Source organism: Mirounga angustirostris, unplaced genomic scaffold, assembly GCF_029215605.1.
Source record: "Mirounga angustirostris isolate CCGP_5_RB_7025 unplaced genomic scaffold, mMirAng1.0.hap1 SCAF_3, whole genome shotgun sequence".
Taxonomy (NCBI): domain Eukaryota; kingdom Metazoa; phylum Chordata; class Mammalia; order Carnivora; family Phocidae; genus Mirounga; species Mirounga angustirostris.
Genome location: NW_026991711.1, coordinates 158,210,711 through 158,234,908, shown reverse-complemented (window position 1 = coordinate 158,234,908; position 24,198 = coordinate 158,210,711). Strand labels below are relative to the sequence as shown.

General features: G+C 40.3%; 2 protein-coding genes across 4 annotated transcripts in view; one reads left to right on the top strand and one right to left on the bottom strand.

Moving 5' to 3' along the window:
- Window positions 1–12,036, bottom strand: part of HSPE1 (heat shock protein family E (Hsp10) member 1) — a 41,260-nt gene extending 29,224 nt beyond the window's left edge. The window contains exons 1-4 of one of the 2 annotated variants that reach the window (XM_054506074.2): window positions 11,827–12,026; window positions 11,051–11,215; window positions 9,905–9,994; window positions 8,067–9,662 (exon numbers count right to left, since the gene is read on the bottom strand). In XM_054506074.2, coding sequence (XP_054362049.1) covers window positions 9,612–9,662; window positions 9,905–9,994; window positions 11,051–11,215; window positions 11,827–11,829 — 309 coding nt within the window. In that variant the 5' untranslated portion in view covers window positions 11,830–12,026 and the 3' untranslated portion in view covers window positions 8,067–9,611. Of the gene's footprint in view, window positions 1–8,066; window positions 9,663–9,904; window positions 9,995–11,050; window positions 11,216–11,826 lie in introns of those variants that run through there. The other variant, XM_045868293.3, reaches the window with a different exon arrangement.
- A 108-nt stretch (window positions 12,037–12,144) lies between these two features.
- On the top strand, window positions 12,145–24,198 carry HSPD1 (heat shock protein family D (Hsp60) member 1). 2 transcript variants are annotated; one of them, XM_045868290.2, is made up of 12 exons: window positions 12,145–12,268; window positions 13,406–13,581; window positions 14,740–14,992; window positions 16,817–16,899; window positions 17,857–17,952; window positions 18,345–18,438; window positions 18,698–18,866; window positions 21,294–21,393; window positions 21,956–22,201; window positions 22,818–22,992; window positions 23,289–23,467; window positions 23,568–24,198. In XM_045868290.2, exons 2-12 carry the CDS (start codon window positions 13,408–13,410, stop codon window positions 23,718–23,720), a joined length of 1,722 nt encoding a protein of 573 aa, XP_045724246.1. In that variant the 5' UTR covers window positions 12,145–12,268; window positions 13,406–13,407; the 3' UTR covers window positions 23,721–24,198. The 2 variants fall into 2 exon arrangements, with proteins under 2 accessions (XP_045724246.1, XP_045724247.1); XM_045868291.3 differs by lacking the exon at window positions 12,145–12,268 and adding an exon at window positions 12,329–12,486.

Sequence of the window (24,198 nt, the reverse complement as noted above, 5' to 3'; positions counted from 1 at the left end):
AGGTAATAGGGCCAAATGGAAAAAACTCTGGGCTGGGATTCAGAAAATCTAGATTCTCTTGCCTGTTGACTGTAAGACTTTGAAAGAACTATCAAAAGTTTCTTTATTTGTTGGGATGCCTGGGTGGCTCAGTCGGTTAAGCGTCTGCCTTCAGCTCAGGTCATGATCCCAGAGTCCTGGGATCGAGTCCCACATCAGGCTCCCTGCTCCGCGGGGAGCCTGCTTCTCCCTTTGCCTCTCTCTCTATCTCTCATGAATAAAAAAAAAAAAAAAAAAAAAAAAGTTTCTTTATTTGTAATGAAAATAATGCACAGCACTTTTTTCTCTCTAACTCATAGAGGCTGAAAGCAAGTATAAAAGTACTCCTGTGATACCTGGCTGGCTCAGTCGGTAGAGTGTGTGACTCTTGATCTTGAGGTGGTGAGTTCAAACCCCACACTGGGTGTACAGATTACTTAAAGATAAAATCTTTTTTTTTTTTGAAAGATTTTATTTATTTATTTGACAGACAGAGACACAGTGAGAGAGGGAACACAAGCAGGCGGAGTGGGGAAAGGGAGAAGCAGGCTTCCCGCGGAGCAGGGAGCCGGATGCGGGGCTTGATCCCAGGACCCTGGGACCATGACCTGAGCCGAAGGCAGACGCTTAACGACTGAGCCACCCAGGCGCCCCCAAAAATAAAATCTTTTAAAAAAAATTAAATTTCCTTGATTTCTATTAAAGTTTAGAAGAAAATATTTTATTATTATTATTTTTTAAGATTTTATTTATTTGACAGAGACAGCGAGAGAGGGAACACAAGCAGGGGGAGTGGGAGAGGGAGAAGGAGGCTTCCTGCTGAGCAGGAAGCCTGATGCAGGGCTCAATCCCAGGACCCTGAGATCATGACCTGAGCTGAAGGCAGACACTTAACAGACTGAGCCACCCAGGCGCCCCAAGAAAATATTTTATAAATCTAAAATACCATAAGTAATTTCAAAAATATCTATCCTATATGAAATTCTCTTTGGGGAATGTTAAAATCCAAGTAAAACAGTGAATGCCCATTGTGTGTAGGGCAATGAGCAAGTGCTGAGAAACATAAATAAGATGTATAAGCTCCTTTCCTCAAAGAGTTTAAAAATGAATGGGGAAGGGTGATATGTAGATTACTGTAGATTACTATACTACAAAGCAAACATGTTAGGGTGCCCTGGGTAGCTCGGTCAGTTGAGCATCTGACTCTTGATCTCAGCTCAGATCTTGATCTCAGGGTCATGAGTTCAAGCCCTGCACTGGGATCTATGCTGGGTGTGGAGCCTAGTTAAAAAAAAAAAAAAGTCTTAAGTCTTTTACTTGCTGTCCATTCCCCTTCACACATGTTCTTTGCAAACATACTTTTATCTTGCTCAGTATCCATCTCTCCTTATATGACTGGGGAAAGGTAAACCCATCTCTAGCTGAGGTTTGAGTCCCTATTGGCCTAAGCCAAGGTTTAGTTAAATGGTAAGCATCTGACTCCTTTTAGCCTAAAGAGATATAAAAGGATATCTAATGGAGGCCTTTGGGGAAGGTTTGGAGGAAGGGTTAGGGCTAGGGTTAGGAGAAAGGTTTCTTGTTCTTGAAGAGATACCAAAAGAGATGGTCCTTTTTTTCGGCCCATGAACATTGCCAAGTTTGGTACTGCCTCAACCATGTTGGCTTGAAGGAAGCCAACCTAAGAGCAAAATTGACAACACTATGAATGATGCATGAAGTAGTCGAAATGTGCCTTAAAGTATAGATATGTGGAGATGCAGATTTCATCCCAGGCCAAGCAAAGTTGAGGCAGCAGAGAAGTATGGGGAGGTATGTTCATAGTTGAACAAATTGAACAAATAATGAACATATTAAAAAGAGTTCCAACTTAGACAACTTTGACTGCAGATGAGTAAGATACCAAACTCACTTTTCTCTCTAGAATTCTAGAATATTTGACCGAATTGGTAATTGTAGTAGCCAGCTGCCAAGATGGCTCCCAATGATTATTATATCCTGGTATGTACACTTTTTAAAAAAAAAATATTTTTTTAGTAATCTCTACACCCCATGCGGGGCTCAAACTCATGACCCTGAGATCAAGAGTTGTATACTCTTCCCACTGAACCAGTCAGGTGCCTCCCTGGTATGTACATTTTTGTGTGGTTCTCTTTCATACTAAATTAGGCTAACCTGTATAATAGGATACTGTGAAAATGATGATGTGTGACTTCTGGTTTTAGGTCATAAAAGACATTGTGACTTCTGCCTTGCTCTCTTAGCTCACCTGCCCTGGGTGAGAAAGCTACCATGTGTGAGGACATTCAAGTAGTCTTATGAGGGTTCCTGGTGAGAAACTGAGGCTCCCACCAAAAGCAAGCATCAACTTGCCAGCTTGTGAGTGGACCATCTTGGAAGCCCCAGACAAATTTTTGGACAATGGTAGAGATACCCCCACCAATCAGGGCCACCCCAATAAGATGCTCCCAAATTTCTGAACTACATATACTATGTGAGATGTTTATAATTGTGTTAAGCCACTAAATTTGGGGTGATTTGTTACTCAGCAATAGATAATACAGTAGTTCCTGAACTTTCAGGAAGAGAAAATGTGATCAGAAGAGACCAATCACAACAGACTATTGTCATTTCCTGTTATCAGTAGGGCACCTAATGTCTTTCATGAAGTTAGCAGCACTTTCTATCTTTATTTTCTCAATGACATGAATCTCTATCTAAAATTGTGCTGGGGACCTGGCTGGCTCAACTGGTAGAGCATGTGGCTCTGGATCTCGGAGTTTTGAGTTTGAGCCCCACGTTGAGGGTAGACTTTACTTAACAAATAAATAAAAGTATGCTATTGGGGCGCCTGGGTGGCTCAGTCAGTTAAGCGGCTGCCTTCGGCTCAGGTCATGATCCCAGGGTCTGGGATCAAGCCCTGCATTGGGCTCCCTACTCGGCGGAGAGCCTGCTTCTCCCTCTCCCTCTGTCTGCCGCTCTGCCTGCTTGTGCTCTCTCTCTCTGTGTTAAATAAATAAAAATCTTTTTAAAAAAAAGTATGCTATTAATTTAGTTGTTTACTTCTCCCTTCCCAATGTTATTCATTCCTGTATCTCCAACAGTACCTGGCACACATTCAAAAAATGAATGACTTAAAAGGAACAAACTGGCGTTTTTGAACTAACACTCAAGTCAGATAAGTAAGTACCCACTGATGCTTTTTCCAAGTCAAGCCTCCAGGCTAACTGCTACTGAAAGACCATTTTGTAAGACTTGGGCTAAATTTTAATGTATCTTAAAGAACTAGGCTTAATCTGTAAGAGGGAAGGGGGTTGGATTCATTCCTTATGTCTTACAACAGGAAAATCTCCAGATAAAGCTAAGACTGAAATAAAAAACTGCAACTATAAAAACACCTATAGAAACCATGGAAGAACCTTTAAGTATTAGAAAAGACTTTTCAGTTTGACATAATACCCAGAAGCCATAAATGGAAAATAATAATTCAGCTATACCAAAATGACTTCCTGCAAGTTCAAAGCATAAACAGAATCAAAGCCAAAATGATAAACTGGAGGGAAAAACTTATCACAAAGAACCAATTTCCCTAATAAATAAAGATATCACACAAATCATAAAAGGCCAATTGTCCAATAGAAAGACAGGCAGAAGATATTCACAGCCAATAGGAATAGTCAGTTAACAGTAAAGGAAACAGGTGACTGTCAAACACAAGATGCTCATCTCATTCATCATGATAAAAGTAAAATTATAAGAATGTCAAAATAAAACCTTTATAACATCCTCTCTTATTGAGGCTGGGAAGCAATCAGTCTCCATTGCTGGTAGGACTGTTGATTGATAGAACTTCTATGAAGGGCAACTTGGAGATATGGGTATGTATATACACATATGACTAAAATCCACATACCCTTTGACATAGCAATTAATCTTACAGATATACTTGTTCACATATGCAAGTAATTTATGCAAAACTTTTATTCACTGCAGAAGTATTTCCAATAGCATAAGACTAGAATTTAAATATTCATCAGTGGAGAATGCTTAAATTATGGTTCACCCATATAATAGAACATTATATAGCTATAATGAAAATTTTAAAAGCTCTTTATGTTCTCTGTAGATTCATTCCAAAGACAATATTAAAAAGGTGCCAAATGGTGTGTATGGAATGTTATTTTTTGAAAAAGAAAAAATGAATATATATATTTCACATACATAAGACACATATGTATATGTGCCCTAGCACATGCGTGCGCACACACACACACACACACATAAAATGTATAGGTAAGGTACCCCTGAAAATATAAAATGTAACACTAGTTGCCTCTAAGGATGGAAGTCTGTGGCTGGGGGATAGGGAAGGGAAGGATACTTTTCAGTGTATATCTCTTTAGTGTATATCCCCCCCTTTTTTTTTAAAGATTTTATTTATTTATTTTTTAAAGATTTTATTTATTCATTTGACAGAGAGAGACACAGCGAGAGAGGGAACACAAGCAGGGGGAGTGGGAGAGGGAGAAGCAGGCCCCCCACCGAGCAGGGAGCCCGACACGAGGCTCAATCCCAGGACCCTGGGATCATGACCCGAGCCGAAGGCAGACGCTTAACGACTGAGCCACCCAGGCGCCCCTAAGATTTTATTTATTTATTTGAGAGAGAGTGAAAGTGAGAGAGATCACAGAGCGAGGAGAAGCCAACTCGCCGCTGAGCAGAGAGCCCGATGCTGCACTCGATCCCAGGACCCTGGGATCATGACCAAACTAGAAGACAGACGTTTAACCGACTGAGCTCCCCAGGTGCCTCAGTGTATATCCTTTTGAATTTTTAACTATGTGAATGTTACCCATTTTTATTTTTTTAAGATTATTTATTTAGTTGACATAGCGAGAGAGGGAACACAACCAGGGTGAGTGGGAGAGGGAGAAGCAGGCTTCCTGCTGAGCAGGGAGCCTGATGCGGGGCTCAATCCCAGGACCCTGGGATCATGACCTGAGCTGAAGGCAGACACTTAATGACTGAGCCACCCAGGCGCCCTACCCATTTTTAAATAAAATCAAAGTTTAAGGAAAAAAATAACAGGCCTGACTCAAAATGTGAAGGGACATCTAGTCCCCTCCTTTTACAGTTAATTCTTAAACTAAGAGGGGTTAGGTGATTTGTCCATGTCATATAACTATAATGTAAGCAACACAGGATCATAGCTTAGATTTGTTTGGGCTTTCTCTACAAGGTTGCTTAACGGTAAAGGAAACCATGTAAATACTCTTCACATAAATAAATCAAAAGTTCAAAACTCCATTTTGGTGTGGGTGCAGTGAAACAACAACTTGCTGGAAGAGGCATGACTTGGTATCACTCTGGAGAGCAGCAAACTGGTAGTCCTTACCAAGAAGGTTAAAAATGTTCATAACCAGGTAAGTGCAGGGGAAGACTTGCCTTATCAGGTATCAAACTTAAATATAAAAGTTTATATTTATATTGAATACAATGTGGTGGAATAGAGAAATCAATGGAACAAGGCTATAAAACCCACAAGTAGATGTATTTAAAAATCTAATGTACAATAAAGGTGATACCTCAAATTTCAAGGTGGGGTAGTGGTGGTGGGTAAAATGGATAAAGTTGACACAAGCTAATCATTGGTTTAAAAAAAAGACACATAGACCATACAGTAAATAAATGATGGATTAATTAAATGTTCAGAATTTTAAAAACTACGAGAAGTGAGATTTGACTAGCTAGAAACAAAAACTGCACATCAAATTAGGACAAATATGACAAGTTAGTACCTCTAATATATAAAACCTTATGATCCATGTTCATTGATGGTAATGCAAAAGGCTGCAGCCACTATGGAAAACAGTATATAGGTTCCTCAAAAAATTAAAAATAGAGGGGCACTTGGCCAGCTCAGTTGGTGGAGCGTGCAACTCTTGTTCTTGGGGTTGTGAGTTAGAGCCCTGTGATGGGTGTAAAGATTACTTAAAAAAAATAAAATCTTTAAAAAAATTAAAAATAGAACTACCATAGTTTTAAGATTTTATTATGAGAGAGAGAGATGGATGGGACATGAGCGGGGGTGGGGGGGCAGAGGGAGAGGGAGGGGCAGACTCCCCGCTAAGCAGGGAGCTTGGTGGGGGGCTGGATCCCAGGACCCCAGGATCACAACCTGAGCAGAACGCAGACGCTTAATCAACCGAGCCACCCAGGCAAACCAGAACTACCATAGTTCTATCTAGCAATCCCATTTCTGCATATTTATCCAAAAGAACTGAAATCAGGAATCTCTAAAAGATATTAGCACTTCCATGTTAATTGCAGCACTATTCACAAGAGCTAAAGATGTAGAAACAACCGGGCGCCTGGGTGGCTCAGATGGTTAAGCGTCTGCCTTCCGCTCAGGTCATGATCCCGGAGTCCTGGGATCGAGTCCTGCATCGGGCTCCCCGCTCTGCGGGAAGTCTGCTTCTCCCTCTGCCTCTCTCTCTCTCATGAATAAATAAATAAAATCTTAAAAAAAAAAAAAAGATGTAGAAACAACCTAAATGTCCATCTACCAGAAAAATGAGTAAAGGAAACATGGTATATACATTCAGCTTTAAACAAGGAAATACTGCAATATGTGACATGAATGAACTTAGAGGACATTATAAATAGCCAAACACAGGATAAATACTGTAATATTCCACTTATCTAAAATAGTCACTCATAGAAGCAGAGTAGAATGTAGGTGCCAGGGACTAGGGGAGGGGGAAATGGTGAGCTGCTAATCAAGACATAATGTTCCAGATAAGCAAGATGAAAAAGTTCTAAAGATGTGCTGTTAAAACACTGTGCCTATAATTAACAATAACATATTGTACACTTAAAAATCTGTTAAGAGGATAAATCTCATGTTGTGTTCTTATAATAAAATAAAGATGAAATCTTATAATCAACTTTTTAGATAAAAGTTTTTGTAAAGCATACACTTTCTGGAATAATAGGAGGGAAAACCATGTTAACAGTAATACCCATGCAACACAATAGCTTCCGGGTAATTTTATTCTCAATTTCCCCAATTTTTTGTGTAGAATAGTTTAAGACACACTTTTTTAAAGATGTTATCCATTGAGAAAGAGATCGAATGTAGGGGGGATGGGTAGAGCGAGAATCTCAGACTCCATGCCACGTGTGGAGCCCAAACTCATGACCCTGAGATCATGACCCAAGCCCAAATCAGGAGTTGGACCCTTAAGCGACTGAGCCACCCATGCACCCCTTGAAGCATACTTTGGAGTCAGACAAACCTGAGTTCAATCCCAAGCTATGACTTAAAAGGGGTGTCACCTTGAGCAAGTTATTCTTTACCTACAAGGCAAGGAATATCCACCTCACTGGGTTGCTATGATTACATGTAATTAAGCAAGATTATATATTAAATGCCTAGAACCGTTCATGGCAAATGCTCAAAAATGGTAGTATAATCACAAAAATTCCAGTTGTAATTCTATTTTACCTTATTTTTTTATTGACCAAAAGATAAATGACAGCATAATGTTGTGAAACGTGGTTCCACACCCTCAGCACCCTTTTTTTGCCCTAAATTTCTCATGCCAAAATTCTTTTCCCTATTAATTCCCATATAATCTCACAAACTAAAATTATTTCTTTAGAAATTTTGCTAGACAAGCATCATGGGACCATTTCTATGGTACCAAAACAAACAAAAATCCCCCCCATCCTTCTAATTTAGGAGAATTATAAATGGGAGTCCTGAAATTTTAAACATGCTTGGATGATCCAAGGTTTGGAAACTATTGCCTTATCTCAAACTCATTTGCTTGGGTGTTTGAAAAACAGAATTGGGGAACATGGCCTCTGCACTGGTTGCCTAACTACAATTTACCAGCCATGGAGCCTTGAAGAAGTTTCCTCCTATCTATTGAGTCAGTTTTCTCATTGGTAAAACAGGGAAATCCATGCTTGACAAGGTTATAAAGAGCAAAACAGATTATCTAGCTGTCCTTCGGGGACAATAGGAAACTGATGACCCACTACAGTGCTGTAAATTAAACTTTTAATAATTCTTGTAACTGAGGATAACAAAGATTAAGCCTTAGTATACCAAATGGCACCAACACATTAACGTAAATACACACTTTACTGATGAAGACATGACCGAAAGTTGAGACTTAACTCCACGCCATTTACAATTTTTTCAAGATTTTGAGAGAGCACAGCAGGGGGAGCAGCAGACAGGGAGAAGCAGGCTCCTTACTGAGCAGGGAGCCTGATGTGGGGCTCAATCCTGGGACCCTGGGATCATGACCTGAGCCAAAGGCAGATGCTTAACTGAGCCACTCAGGTGCCCGCCATTTACAATTTCATTTAGATTTCAATTCCGTAAGACAAATACAGGGCACACTCTAAAAGACATGATCACCAGACTGATTTATAGGTAACCAAAACTAGAAAATTTGACCAAGAATAGCTGGTCTGAGGCAGTTTAGGGGTTGGTAATCAAGTCTGGTATAGGACTGTTTGGGTCCAAACCTTCTCTCTCTAGCTGCTATAGCTAAATCAAGCTATTTGTCCAGCTCTAACTCCGTTTCCTATTTGTTAAATTCAACAAATTATGAACTAGATACCAATAATTACCACTCAGGTACTACCCATCCCTGATCGCAGTGGTTATCAACCAGGATTGAGATAATGTGTGTCAAATGCTTAGAATTATCTGACAAAGTAACCACAGACGAAGTTTTAGAGAGCAGCATCTGGAGGTGGACTGCCAAATCTGCCTTTGCCACTTCCTACTGTGCTTGATTATTACTCAACGTGTGTGTGGTGTGTTTGTCTGTGTGTGCCTTACCTTCCTCATTCGCAAGATGAGAATGACTGTACCCCAGAGGGTTGCTGAAAGATTAAGGCAAGTGATCTGCACCAAGAACCCACAACAGTAGCCAGTGGATAGAAAATGCTCCTGAGGTGTTAGCTGTAATCACTAGCACACAGTACCTGGCACATAAAAGGCATTCAACCAGTGGTAGCTATTAAACCTTCCATGGATTTTTTTCAAAGTAAATTATTTAGTAGTATCAAGTATTAAAAACTGGGCAACTTCACTAATTTTTTCTAAATACTTATGAAACAAGATATTTAACACTAGATTCCACAAATGAAGAACTATACTTCAATATAAGCTTGTTATACATGAGGTTAAAATACTGCTTTTAAAAATGTAAGTGTAAATCCATGGCTTTGTATCAGCATCAATAATCTGTGCAATAAAGCTAAATTCAATGTGAAGATTGGAAAGCCTGTTTCCCAGAATTCTCTGCAGGTTACTTAAAAAAAAAACAACACTGGAGAACCCTAAAACCATCTTAAATCACCAAATAAAGATTAACCACTCATTTATGCATTTTTATTTGCTGATATTTTTATCAGTACACTAAAACTAAATTTTGGAGACACTGGATATCATTAGTTTGGATACCATTAGTTTATTATAAAAGAGAGACATGAAAATTATTTACATGATGAAAGATTTCACAACTTCACTGGAATGGGCAGCTTCACTTCATGCCATTTTAATAATGATTTCAGTCCACATACTTTCCGAGAATGTCACCATCTCTAAATAAGAAATAATCCTGCAAATAGAGAAGCCATTAGTTAAGAAAACTAGTAATAAATATTTAACTTTTTAAAGATTTTATTTATTTGACAGAGAAAGAGAACACGAGCAGGGGAGTGGCAGAGAAGCAGGCTCCCCACTGAGCAGGGAGCCCAATGTGGGACTCAATTCCAGTACCCTGGGATCACCATCTGAGCTGAAGGCAGCCGCTTAACTGAGTCCCACAAATTATTTTTAAGAAATAATAAGTTTACACACCTTGTCATCTAGAACTACTTTGGTGCCTCCATATTCTGGGAGAAGAACTTTATCTCCAACTTTCACACTAACTGGTTGAATCTCTCCACCCTTAAAAAAAATAAGGATATTTATCAGCAAAACACCTAGTTCACCAAATATTTACACCTTTTATTAATTAAATATGCTCATTCAAATCAACTGTTAAAAAAGGATTTGGTGACCAAGTGATATGATTTACACTATAATCAGTTCTTCGCTCAAAAATATCACTGTAGAATTACTCTGAAACAATGCATACATGGAGGCTTCAACTAAAACCTAATTTCAGAGTAAAGTTCAGTTATAATGGTGAAGCTAACTTAAGCTAACTTTTTCATTGTTAAATATTAACATAACCTCCAGACTACGTGAAATCAATCAGTTTTAAAAACCAGATTATAGTAGTCAAGTTTAACTTCTTCTAATACACAAAAATTCAACAGGTATTTACAGAATTTGGAACATATACTTCTTTCATGATTCAATTTCCTTTCAAAGTGCAGATTTAAGGAGAGAGACTGCAGTATAATGCCCCCTCCCCAAAGCCTTCCTATTCTGACTCCAGGATAGCTCCTTGCTAGAACTTTCTTTCTTACAGGCAACTGGAACAATGCAATTAATGTATTTGACTCCAAAGGCATTTATTATGTATTCTGGCTGACTTTCAAATCTGAGGTCTAATCAATTGGAGAATGCCTCTAAGGCTAGGTCCAACCTATTCCTTTCAGTAGTATTCCAACTAAGGCCAAAAATTGTTAAAAGATTAGGGCAATTAGTGCTAGAGGTTAAATCTAGAGTTTAAATTTCCCCTCAACTCGTAAAAGCACCCATGGATCACCCGTAAGCATTATTATTATTTTTTTTTTTCAAAAAATTAGAATTTGAAGAAAACGCTGGTCATACTAGACTACCAAATAGTTACTGATTTTAATACTCTGGAACTCTCCATCACACAAAATAAGCAACTTCATTCTACAGTCATTTTCGTTGAAGAGGCAGATTAGACGTGACTTAATTAGGAAATGATCCTGAAGATAACACAAAGCTATTTAACTTTTAATAATCACCAACGATTTTTTCCCCCTCCACTTCACATTAAAATAGTTCCACCTAAGCCCCATTTACCTTTCCTTTAGAGCCCGATCCAACAGCTACTACTGTTGCTTGCAACACTTTTCCTTGAGATTTTTCTGGAAGCATAATACCTCCTTTGGTTACAGTTTCAGCTGCGCTCCTTTCAACTAAAACTCGGTCAAAGAGGGGAAGAAACTTTCTAAACGCCTGCCCTGCCTGTAAAAAGAGAAATGTTAAATTTGAAACAAAAAGTTATGTGATTACCTTATAAACGTTACACATCAAAAAGCACGTGTGGCTTTCAAAATCAACGCCAAAACTCAAGATTATTCATTCAAGAAAACTACTTGAATGTTTTGCTCTACGTTCTGAGTTTAATTTCCCACTCCGCATATATTAGGGGTCGTTGTTGGCTCCTCTGGTCAGCAATCAGACGAGCATTAAGGGCAACCTTAGTTTATTTCAAGGTCAAATATTTTCCTTCCTCAAATTTCTCTGGAAATTTTCAGCAAAAACAGTGAAGCCCTGCGCCTGGAGCCACGCTTTTCAAGATATTACACACCCACAAAAGCCTCACGGGAGACTCGGGTTCGCCGCGGCGCGTGCGTCGGGGTTCCAGCCCCCAGGTCCACAGGCGTGCGGGCCACACGCGTGCAGAGCCCTTGGCGGAGAAAAGGGTCCGTGGGCCCCGGCCTCTCCGGGATTGTTGCAGGCGCGGGTCACTCAATGACCCCTACCCTTCAGGTAGGCCCAAAGAGAAGCGCCCGGCTGCCCATGGGCTTCAAGCAGAGCCGGGCTCTCCGGCCTCGAGCCCATGCGGGACTTACCATGACGCCGACCGCCGCAGTTGGTACTCTGCTCTGGAGCTGCCGCCTCTGCAAGGAGAGCCGCAGTACGACCCTCGGGCCACGTGAACGTGGGAAAAGACCGCCCAGCGCGCAGGCGCGCTCGCTCCCGCCCCCCCGCTCCTCCCCGCAAAAGTGGGTGGCCGCACTAACGCGCGCTGCGATTCGTCCCGAGGTCTGTGCGTCGGCTACTGACGCGAGTACGCGGAGGCGGAAGAAAAGAGGAGTTCTTTCTAGGCTTTTCTAGGCCGCCCGCCGAGGTGAAAGTCCTAGCTCTTCGCCCCTCTCCCGGAAATGACGCGTTTTGAACCTTGACCCACAGAGAGCGCGGCGCTTCCCGGAAAGTTCTGGAACCGAGTGCAACCCGGGAACTAGCCTAAGCCGGCCCGGAGGGGGCTGAGCCCGCTGGCCTGGCACTGCTCGGGTAGGGAGGGGCGGAGCTGGCGCATGGAGCGTGCCGATTGCCGGGCCCCGGCGGACGGGAAGGGGTGGGAGCCGCCCGCGCACGCGGTGGCGCGGGGCGGGGGGAAAGCGGCGGAGGGAGGGGACACGGGCTCTTTGCCGTGTGCGCTGTGCACTCTGTCCCTCACTCGCCTCCGACGGCCTGCTTCACGGTCTGTACGCTCTGCAGCTGCCCCACAGGTACACGGCCGCCCCGCGCCGCCATCTCCAGGCGCCCGGGATCCCTGAGCCGGCCCTTTCCCCACTCCCTGCGGTCTTGCCTCGTTGGGCCGGGAGGCGAGAGCCAGGGATTTCTACGGCGCCGCAGGCCTGGGCCACCGGGCCAGGCCTCACGGGTCCATGTCGGTGCCCATCACGTGCGCCGTGGATTGCTCGCCTGGGCACGGCGCAGGAGGGAGGGTTTGCCCGGGAGTTCGTGTGGAATCGGGGGACTGTATTCACGTGGGCTTTCCGTTGCAGCCCTGTCTTGGTCGACCGCAGAGTGCCGGGCAGGGTGGTCGCAGCCGTCTTTGGCCCCCTGGACAGCTCTCCACCCTTGACCTTGCTGAGGGCGTCCTAATGGAAAGACACGTGGGGCGGGCCAGAGCCCCCAGCCTCGCGGCCTTGCGGGCTGCTCTGATACGGTAGCCCCGAGTGGATACATGAAGACACATCTTGCTAAGCGGATTTTTGCATCGTCAGAAATGTTTTTTCTCCCTTGGTCGCTCTAGTTTATAGACCACTCCTTTCCTGCAGACTTGGTTTTTCAGGAGGACATTTGGAATGGATTTGCTCTTAAGGGTATTTTAGCGGTGAAAGATTAACTCGTTTTTAGCGGCTGGGGTAGGTGGCCTTGGGGAAGGAGATGGTGTGTGCTTTGTGCTATTGCTCTCGGTTAGGCGCGGGGACGCCTCACGTGGGGACTTAACGCAGGTAGCTGGTGTTCTGAACCCGTGTTTCCGTGGCCTGGGTGTAGTGACTGGCAGAGGTCAATCCAACTTACATCTAACATTTCTTGTTCTGTTGTGGTGTATAGATGTCATGTTTGCTGTAATACACAGGGGTACTGCTGGTATTGATGTACTGCTAATTTGATATCCCCCCCCCCCCGTCTCCACAGAAATGCTTCGATTACCCGCAGTCCTTCGCCAAATTAGGCCAGTGTCCAGAGCACTGGCTCCTCATCTCACTCGGGCCTATGCCAAAGACGTAAAATTTGGTGCGGATGCCCGAGCCTTAATGCTTCAAGGTGTAGACCTTTTAGCCGATGCTGTAGCCGTTACTATGGGGCCAAAGGTATCTGTTTTTATTTTGTTGTAATTTATAGTATTGTGAGTTAAGGAATAATATTTTAATGATACCATATAGTCACACGGAGCTACTAAATAGTATCCATTGTTGAGAAACCTCAATATACCCGTAAGAGTTCCCGATTACTGCTTAATCTTTTTTTTCTTTTACTTAGATACAATGGTCTTAAAACTTAAATTGTTTCTTTAAAATTTGCGGAACTTTCTTTCCTATAATGTATGATGTAACAGAGTAGTAACTCACAGATCAAAGTGGATTCGCAAACGGAAGGTAGAATTAATGGAAGGTAGACTTACTCTTGCTTGCCTAAATTTTAGATTTTTTCCCAGTAGTTCGTACCATTGATGGAAGTATGTAATTTAGTATGTAGTACTTAAAGCATGTGCTTGTAGGTGCTAGTTTTACTTAGTGTTTTTATGTTGTCCATTCTGTTCTAAAGCACATTTAGAATTTTAAGTCTCATTTAAGGTGAAGAGGTGGTGAGTGAGGGGTAACATAATTTGAGAAGGCCTTTGAAGGTTGATGCACAGTGGAGTGATGCTTAAAGTATTGATATATACTGTATAAAATATGGCATGCCTCACAAGTAGCAGCTTTGGTTCAAATCCAGAAGCTGCCAATACTATTTGCACCATGATTGAGATTTAACATTGAAGCAGCCCTCCCTGGAAGAGTGACTTGTACTTGCCGTTGGTATTTTAGTAGCTAAATTTTAAAGCCAGTTTAAAAGTAAGTTTTCACATTACTTTCAAAGATAGCAGGCACCGGACAAAACTATAAATTATGTGAAGAATATTCTGGAATTTTATTATGATCTACCAGATTGTTTTGGTTTATTTGGGGGGGGGCTTTGGGGGGTTTTTTTGGTTTTGTTTTTTTTAATGAGATGACATCTTGCAGTCTCTAGGATTTTTATCTATCAAAATCTCTTGCAAAGTTAAGCACTTGGCAGAAGAGGTCATTTTGTCTATAAGCTAAGAACACTGATGAATTTGCCTTTGAGATTCATGCTGCAGATCTAATAAAAGTTGACAGTTTGTGTTGGGACTTTCAAGTAATTATCCTATTATTCAAAACTGCTCATTGTGTTTTAAGCTAAATAGCACTTACATTCTGTCACATTTTTTTTTTCTCTAATTATAGGGAAGAACAGTGATTATTGAACAGAGTTGGGGAAGTCCCAAAGTAACAAAAGATGGTGTGACCGTAGCAAAGTCAATTGACTTAAAAGATAAATATAAAAATATTGGCGCTAAACTTGTTCAAGATGTCGCCAATAACACAAATGAAGAGGCTGGGGATGGCACCACGACTGCTACTGTCTTGGCACGCTCTATTGCCAAGGAGGGCTTCGAGAAGATTAGCAAAGGTGCTAATCCTGTGGAAATCAGAAGAGGTAGGAAAGTCTCTTCATTGTCACCACAGTGTTTTGAAGTGTCTTAAAAAGTTGATTCTTGTTTCTCCTCTCACTCAAAAAAACAAAAAACAAAAAAAACCTGAGTTTTCCTTCAGCAGAAAGTGATTGGATGCCTGGCTTATGTAGTGTGTCCTATGCTAGGTGTTAAGGAGGGAACTACAACTAAGACATTCCTTGTCCTTCTCTCCTCCGTGTCTTGAGCCCCCAACCCCCCTCCCCCCCAGCATGTAAGGGAAGTTTATTGAAAGATACAGCATGTACTGTGTACCTTGAAAATAGTAAACTTTTGGGGATTAGCACATGGAGAGATTATACAGTTTTGATATATTACAAAGTAGGGCTAAACGAAGTCACTCAGGATAATCAAATTTTTTTTTTAAAGATTTTTATTTATTTATTTGAGAGAGAGAATGAGAGAGAGCGAGTACATGAGAGGGGGAGGGTCAGAGGGAGAAGCAGACTGCCTGCCGAGCAGGGAACCCGATGCGGGACTCGATCCAGGGACTCCCGGATCATGACCTGAGCCGAAGGCAGTCGCTTAACCAACTGAGCCACCCAGGCGCCCCAGGATAATCAAATTTTTTTAATATATATATAGAAAAGCAGGGGGTTTTGTTTGTTTTTACCTCTTAAGAGCACATAGTACATTAGTGGTCTTCATTTTGTTTATTATTGCTTGCTTTGGGGAACTAGGCCACAATTTAAAGATCTGCTTCTCAGCATGAGCTCCATAGTGATATAGACTTAAGTCCTGTCACTGCCTTTTTTTTTTTTTTTTTTAAGCTATGTAGTTGAACTTGGTTTTTCTATCTTGAAAATGTAATTGCTACTTATCTCTAGGGTATATTATTGTTTATATTAGGAGACTTGAGAGTAAAGGGGGATGCTATTAACAGGTTTTGTCAGAATTGGCATCCCAGCACGCTGATGTATCAGCATTCCATCTATTTCCATGTTTGAGGTCCAAATGAATGTTACATTTAAAAAGCAGTTTGAGGGGCACCTGGGTGGCTCAGTCGGTTAAGCGTCCGGCTCTTGATTTCTGCTCAAGTCATGATCTCAGGGTAAGCCCCACATCAGGCTCTGTGCTGGGCATGGAGCCTGCTTGAGATTCTCTCTCCCTCCTCCTCCCCTGCCTGCCCCTCCCCCGCTCTCTCTTCCTTCTCTTGGGGGAAAAAAAAAAAGCAGTCTGAGTGTAAATCATGGACAAGTATTAATTGAGGTTATTAAGATTACTTCTCCAAAGAAATGATTGTTACTACATGCCTTTTTTTGGATTTTTTTCTTGAAGTTACATTTCTCAAAATAAGGGAAGAGCCAGCACTATCCCGACTGAACAAAATTGGGTGATCCTAAATCCATGTTGTGATGCTGTTGACTGTTAGAACAAATATTTTGCTTATAGTTACATATTAAATGAGGAAATTTCAGATAATTAAAACCTGTAGGGGCATAATTGTGTCATTCAATTGAGGGAAGTATTGGGTGACCCTGTTGGAAACATGCAACATGATTGGATTGGGAATAGTTTATACAGAATGCGTTGAGTGGTGAGATTCTTGAAATTATACAGTTTTTTTCCCTTAGTCCAGTTTTCAAAATAATTTTGTTCTGTGAGTCTTCATTTATTAAAGTTCCTGTTTCAGTGCATGCCATTCAACTCCATGAGATTAAGAAAAGTGCTGGCACAGAAGCATTGTATAGGCTTATTAACACATTAAAACATTTAACATGAATTGAAATTTTTACTTGACGAGGAACGATGAGAGAATAAGCATTGTAATGGCATTTATTCTTAATCAGGTGTGATGTTAGCTGTTGATGCTGTAATTGCTGAACTTAAGAAGCAGTCTAAACCTGTGACAACCCCTGAAGAAATTGCTCAGGTAAGGATTTTTCATATTTTATGATAAACGTGATTTTATTTCATAATCACATACCAGTGTCAGAATGATACCAAGCAGTCACTAACATTGAACACATTTCTTCTTACTGCTACAAAACGTTTGAAAATAATGCAGTGACCACAACTAGAGTCTTTTTTTTTTTTTTTAAGATTTTATTTATTTATTCATGAGAGACAGAGAGAGAGAGGCAGAGGGAGAAGCAGGCTCCCCACTGAGCAGGGAGTCGGATGCGGGACTCGATCCCAGAACCCTGGGATTGTGACCTTAGCCGAAGGCAGAAGCTTAACCATCTGAGCCACCCAGGCGCCCCCATGACTAGAGTCTTAGTGGGCTGTCACTTTAGTTCTACGTGGCTGTGAGTAAAACTCATTTGTTTGTTATACAAAATGTTCTTCAGCCATTTGTCAAAAGGTGCATAATTTTTTGTTATGTTAGAATATTGCCACTTTTGGGGCGCCTGGGTGGCTCAGTCGGTTAAGCGACTGCCTTCGGCTCAGGTCGTGATCCTGGAGTCCCGGGATCGAGTCCCGCATCGGGCTCCCTGCTCCTTGGGAGCCTGCTTCTCCCTCTCCTTCTCTCTCTCTCTCCCTCTGTCTCTCATGAATAAATAAATAAAATCTTTAAAAAAAAAAAAGAATATTGCCACTTTTTCCAGGTGGTGAAGCCTCCCTTTTTAAAAAAAGAATAGTTGTGTTTATTTCATATCTTTTAATAACAATGTAGCCAAATGATGAATTTAAAAATAACTGAAAACAGAACCAACACTTGCTTAGAACTATTAGACCATATCATCCTTGTTCATATTCCTCCTCCCACACCCCCACCCCACCCCCTGCCCCCGTGTATCACTTTGGAAGTTACTAGGAAACGGAGGGGAGCTGATTGGGGATGCAGGCCTTATCTTTTTAACTTGGAAGAGTGACTTGATTGTTGTAGGTTGCTACGATTTCTGCAAATGGAGACAAAGAAATTGGCAACATCATTTCCGATGCAATGAAAAAGGTTGGAAGAAAGGGTGTCATCACAGTAAAGGCAAGTGTTTTTAATAATAGCTTGGAATGAGTTGTCTGATGATCAAAACAGTTTTTAAATACAAAAATTTAAACTGTATGTTTCATATATTTGATTCCTTTATGCATAACGTTAGCATTTATGTACACTAGAGTAATTAACAGCGTTTTGTGTGAATTTTTAGCCTGTGCTGTCAGGAATGAACGCATTCTAACTTAAATGATACTGTCTTCTAGATGTAAAAATTCAAATATGCATTTTGGAAATTTTTGCAGAATTGGGAGTTGGATGCCCTAGAGCATTTGCATACTTAGGGGCTTGGATCCCTCGTAATCAGTGGGGTCTCTTAATCTGGTCTATCATTATAATTTTTTGTTTCTTTAATGAAATTCATGTAACTAATTTTTTTATAGGATGGAAAAACACTAAATGATGAATTAGAAATTATTGAAGGCATGAAGTTTGATCGAGGTTATATTTCTCCATACTTTATTAATACATCAAAAGGTAAGTCAGTGAAATTTAAAAAAAAAATACAGCTTGCCATGTGTCAGACTGTAAGCATTTATCAGGTCATATCTCTAAGAGAAAAAAATTATATATTCCAAAAGTTATGTAAATGAGAAATGAAAGGGAAAACATGAACTCATTAGTCACTTGAAATGTACTCAAACTATGGTTTATAGCTTTTTCATTTAAATAAATTACAGCTGTTTTCAGAATATTGTTAGTTTTTTAAGTTTTGAAATGTTCCTTGTTTTTGCAGGTCAGAAATGTGAATTCCAAGATGCCTATGTTCTTTTGAGTGAAAAGAAAATTTCTAGTGTCCAGTCCATTGTACCCGCTCTTGAAATTGCCAATGCTCACCGTAAGCCCTTGGTCATAATTGCTGAAGATGTTGATGGAGAAGCTCTGAGTACACTCGTTTTGAATAGGTAATAGGCCATGGTATTTGGTTTACATTTCCAAATGAAAAGCAGTTTTTTATTTTGATGTTTGAAATCTCCATTATGTACCTCCACATCGAACCACTTGTGTTAGTATCTAGCGTTGTGTGTAATATAGGTGTGCTTCATAAACTCTTGGTCCAGTTACAATGGTTCTTTCTTTTTGAATGGGTTCTATTTGAAAGCCCTTAATATTTTGTGTGACTTTTTCATAAGATAGCCTACTTTCGTATGTGGTGTCTATTTTTTATTATAAACGTTTACAGTTGTTTTGAAGAAAGGACTTTTTTTTCTGGAGAAATATTCTCACGATTAATTTTGCATGGGAAGAAGTAAGTTAAAATATTTTTTCTATTTTTTATTTTTATCTTATTTTAAGATTTTATTTATTTGTCAGAGAGCGCACGCAAGCAGGGGGGAAAAGCAGGCTCCCTGCTGAGCTGAAGGCAGATGCTTATCTGAGCCACCCAGGCACCTGTTTTTTCAATTCTAGATCAAAGTTTATTTGTCATTATGTTATATAATCTATTTAAAAAATTTTTTAAATTAATGATCTGAAATAGAGAAATTGACAGTCTAAGATAAATTGAGGTCTATTCACTTTCTTAATCTATAATGTATTACTTTTGACTTTAAGACAGGTAGTTAATGTTATAAACAGAATTCTAGGGCATTATTGGGGTGCCTAGTTGGCTCAGTCAGAAGAGCATGTGACTCTTGATCTCAGGTTGAGTTCGAGTCCCAATGGGGTGTGGAGATCACTTAAATTTTTAAAAAGGCTTAAAAAGAATATTAGGGCATTATTAAAGTACATATTCTTCCTACTCTTAGAATTGAGGTGACTCAGATGGTTAAGCGTCTGCCTTTAATTCAGGTCATGATCCCGGGGTCCTGGGATCAGGCCCCATGTTGGGCTCCCTGCTCAGCGAGCAGTCTGCTTCTCCCTCTCCTGCTGTCTCTCCCCTTGGTTGTGTTCTCTCTTTCAAATAAATAAATAAAATATTTATTAAAAAAAAAATACTTTCCAATTTCATTTCATCCTGGAATGTTTGTTAGCTTGGATTTGCTTTTTGGGTTATGAAAAACCTTATGAGATTGTGGGATTTGAAGCCAAAATAAAAAACAAATGTAGACCTACAGGCCAATAGAGTTTCATTGAGCCATTTTACTGGTATCTGTAATATTGGATGGCTGATTTATTTGGCATACTATCAGAGTTTATCCCTCTGATTTTTATTTGGCTTTTAATAAAATAGACCCACTTTGTCTTGAATTTTAAATACTCCTTGGGGCGCCTGTGTGGCTCAGTTGTTAAGCATCTGCCTTCAGCTCAGGTCATGATCCCGGGGTCCTGGGATTAAGTGCCACATTGAGCTCCCTGCTCTGTGGGAAGCCTGCTTCTCCCTCTCCCACTCCCCCTGCTTGTGTTCCCTCTCTCACTGTCTCTCTGTCAAATAAATAGCTAAAATCGTTAAAGAAAAATAAATATTCCTTCTCTTTCTTTTTTTTTTTATTTAAGATTTTATTAGAGAGAGAGAATGAGAAGGGAGGAGAGGGAGAAGCCGGTTCCCCGCTGAGCAGGGAGCCCGACGCGGGGCTTGATCCCAGGATCCTGGGATCATGACCTGAGCCAAAGGCAAACGCTTAACTGACTGAGCCACCCAGGTGCCCCCTCCTTCTCTTTCACAATCTAGTCTTGAGTGGACATGTCTTTGTATATTCTAGGTATTCATTACCTAATAAAATTGCATGTGACCTTAATGTTATTATCAGCTTCTTACATTTATAAAGGAACTGAATTAAGAACACTACTTGCTCAAACTTCAGTAGTAACTTGATCTAATACTAAATAGAACCCATAGGGATAAATGCTTAATAGATCCCCCACATTTAATAATTAGTAATTGTTCTGATTTTCACAATCTATAAAATGGTTATCACTGTATTTAACTTAAAAGTTTTTTGCTTACATTAACATTTATGTTCCTGGGTTCAGTTTAACTGGAGAGTAAGGTCAACAGTTAGTGAAGAAGGTAATTGGATATTGGCAAATATGGATGAATGGGAAGTTGCTCATCTTGTCTGACCAAAAGTTGTTAGGAAGCAAAAAATTGTAAAAAGTGAGGTTTCCAGGGGTGCCTGGGTGGCTCAGTTCCTTATATGTCTGCCTTTGGCTCACATCATAGTCCCTGGGTCCTGGGATTTAGCCCCACATTGGGCTCCCTGCTTAGCCAGGAGCCTGCTTCTCCCTCTCCCTCTTTGCCTCCCCCTTCACGCTGTCTCTTATTCTCAAAAAAAATAAATAAAATCTTAAAAAAAAAAAAGTGGTTTCCTAAGTAATCTTAGTACTTAAGAACTAGACAAGCATTTTTATTAGATTTAAATCTCATTCTTACTAATAATTGTTCTTAACAGGCTAAAAGTTGGTCTTCAGGTTGTGGCAGTCAAAGCTCCAGGTTTTGGTGACAATAGAAAGAACCAGCTTAAAGACATGGCTATTGCTACTGGTGGTGTAGTAAGTAAAATATATGTGATGTTGGTTTACTCAATCTTTTATACTCCCGGGCCTAAAATTTATAGGTAGATTTTATTGTCACAGATATGTCAGATATTACTATCTCAACTATTTACTTACTCTGTGTTTCTGTTAGGTGTCTGCGAGGTGAAGCTTCGATTAAATAGTGCTAAGGTCCCTTCTCTAACTTACCATGAGTCTAGCCCCAGAATAGGGTTATTGACCAATCTGTTTTCAAGAATACAGTAGAAAAGACCTAGAACTTAAGAGTTTAAGTATAAGGCCTAGTCCCGGGTCCACCAAAAATGACCCTTGGAGAAGTTGAGTTTATACTTTTCTCAAATAAAGCTAATTAATATTGAGGATTAAGTGAAGTGGAAAATGTAGTGGAAAACTTGATCGAGTCTTATCTGGACTAGCAGTTGTCTTGAAATCTCACATTTCAAAGAAATACAGTATTACAAGATGTTTCTCTCATCAAAATACCCGCATGATATATTATTGATAAACTTGGTATAATGAAAAACTTGCAACTGGTTCATTCTTAAATGTTTTTGTGTAGGTGTTTGGGGAAGAAGGATTGACGCTAAATCTCGAAGACGTTCAGCCTCACGACTTAGGAAAAGTTGGAGAGGTCATTGTGACCAAAGATGATGCGATGCTTTTAAAAGGAAAAGGTGACAAGGCTCAAATTGAAAAACGTATTCAAGAAATCATCGAGCAGTTAGATATCACAACTAGTGAATATGAAAAGGAAAAGCTGAATGAACGTCTGGCAAAACTCTCAGATGGAGTAGCTGTGTTGAAGGTAAAATTCATTGTTGTGAATGAGCTTCTTGGGTTCTGATCCCAAGAATGATTTTGTTTCTGTGGTATTCCCTAACAGTGCTGTGTAACCAAAATGTTTTGGGAAATGGATATATTTATATATGTATTATATAAAAATTTCTTTGCTGGAATACTGTCCTTCCTTAAAACCAGAATTGAACTTAGGAGTGTTCCTGTGGAAAAAGTGTTTTCTTAATAAGCACTTTGGTATTGGACTGATGTGGGACCCTGCATTCACCCTATTAGCTGTTTTTTGGGTTTTTTTTTTTTAAGATTTTATTTATTTGAGAGAAAGTGTATGAGGGGGGGAGGGCCAGAGGGAGAAGCAGACAACCCGCTGAGCAGGAAGCCCGATGCGGGACTCAATCCCGGGACTCCAGGATCATGACCCGAGCCAAAGGCAGTCACTTAACCAACTGAGCCAACCAGGCACCTCCCTATTAGCTGTTTAATCATGCAGTCACTTTTAACAAATAGGCAACCTTTTCTACTTTTTTTTTTTTTTTAAAGTAAACCCAGTGCTTTTTAGTGACTCTTGCCAGTCAGCATCTTGAATGGGAGAAGCCCATACTAACTGGAATTCTTTTAATCTTTAGGTTGGTGGGACAAGTGATGTTGAAGTGAATGAAAAGAAAGACCGAGTTACAGACGCCCTCAATGCTACGCGCGCTGCTGTTGAAGAAGGCATTGTTCTGGGAGGGGGCTGTGCCCTGCTCCGCTGCATTCCAGCCCTGGACTCAGTAACTCCAGCTAACGAAGATCAAAAAATTGGTAAAACTGCCTGACAAATGAGTTGATTTGCAGCCTCATTTTAGTCTGTTAGAATATTGTTGCTGCCTGTCAAATAGAACAATACATCACAAAGCAATTTCCAGAATAACAAAGATAGAATAGCACTGATAATCAGAGAATAGATGAAAGATGTAATCACGTCTTTCAGGGGGAATGATTTGACCTGTGGAATTTCCCAGTTGGGGTTTTCCTGTATCAGTAGTCTCACAAATAAAATTGTGTTGTAATTTTTACAAAAGAATGAAACTAAATTTGCTAAAATTTGTTATGTTTAGGTATAGAAATTATTAAGAGAACACTCAAAATTCCTGCAATGACCATTGCTAAGAATGCAGGTGTTGAAGGATCATTGATAGTTGAGAAAATTATGCAGAGTTCCTCAGAAGTTGGTTATGACGCTATGCTGGGAGATTTTGTGAATATGGTGGAAAAAGGAATCATTGATCCAACTAAGGTAAAAAGTTGACCATTTTCTAAAAATTCAAGAACTCTTTAAGTCTTGTTCATTTTTTCACTAAGAAAAAAGGTAATATTTTATCAAACTTTTTTCTCAGGTTGTAAGAACTGCTTTATTGGATGCTGCTGGAGTGGCCTCTCTGTTAACTACAGCAGAAGTTGTAGTCACCGAAATTCCTAAAGAAGAGAAGGACCCAGCAATGGGTGGAATGGGTGGTATGGGAGGTGGCATGGGAGGCGGCATGTTCTGATTCCTAGAATAGTGCTTTACCATTATTAATGAACTGTGAGAGGAAGCTCAAGGGTGTGCTCCTCAACCATAACTTCAGAGAAGTCAGTTGAAGGAAATGACCGAAGAAAAGGCTGGCTGATGTTTAAGAAAATCACTATAACCATCAGTTACTGGTTTCAGTTGACAACATATAATGGGTTACTGTTGTCATTGTCCATGCCTACAGATAATTTATTTTGTATTTTTGAATAAAAAGACATTTGTACATTCCCGATAACTGAGTGCAAGAGCCATGTACCAATGTACTGCTTTCAACTTAAATCATTGAGGCATCTTTACTACTATTCTGTTAAAGTCAGGATTTTAGTGTTTGCCATCACCAGATGAAAAGTTAAGAAGCAGCCTTTCTGTGGAGAGTAAGAATAATTGTGTACAAAGTAGAGAAATAATCCAATTATGTGACAACCTTTGTGTAATAAAAATTTGTTTAAAATTAA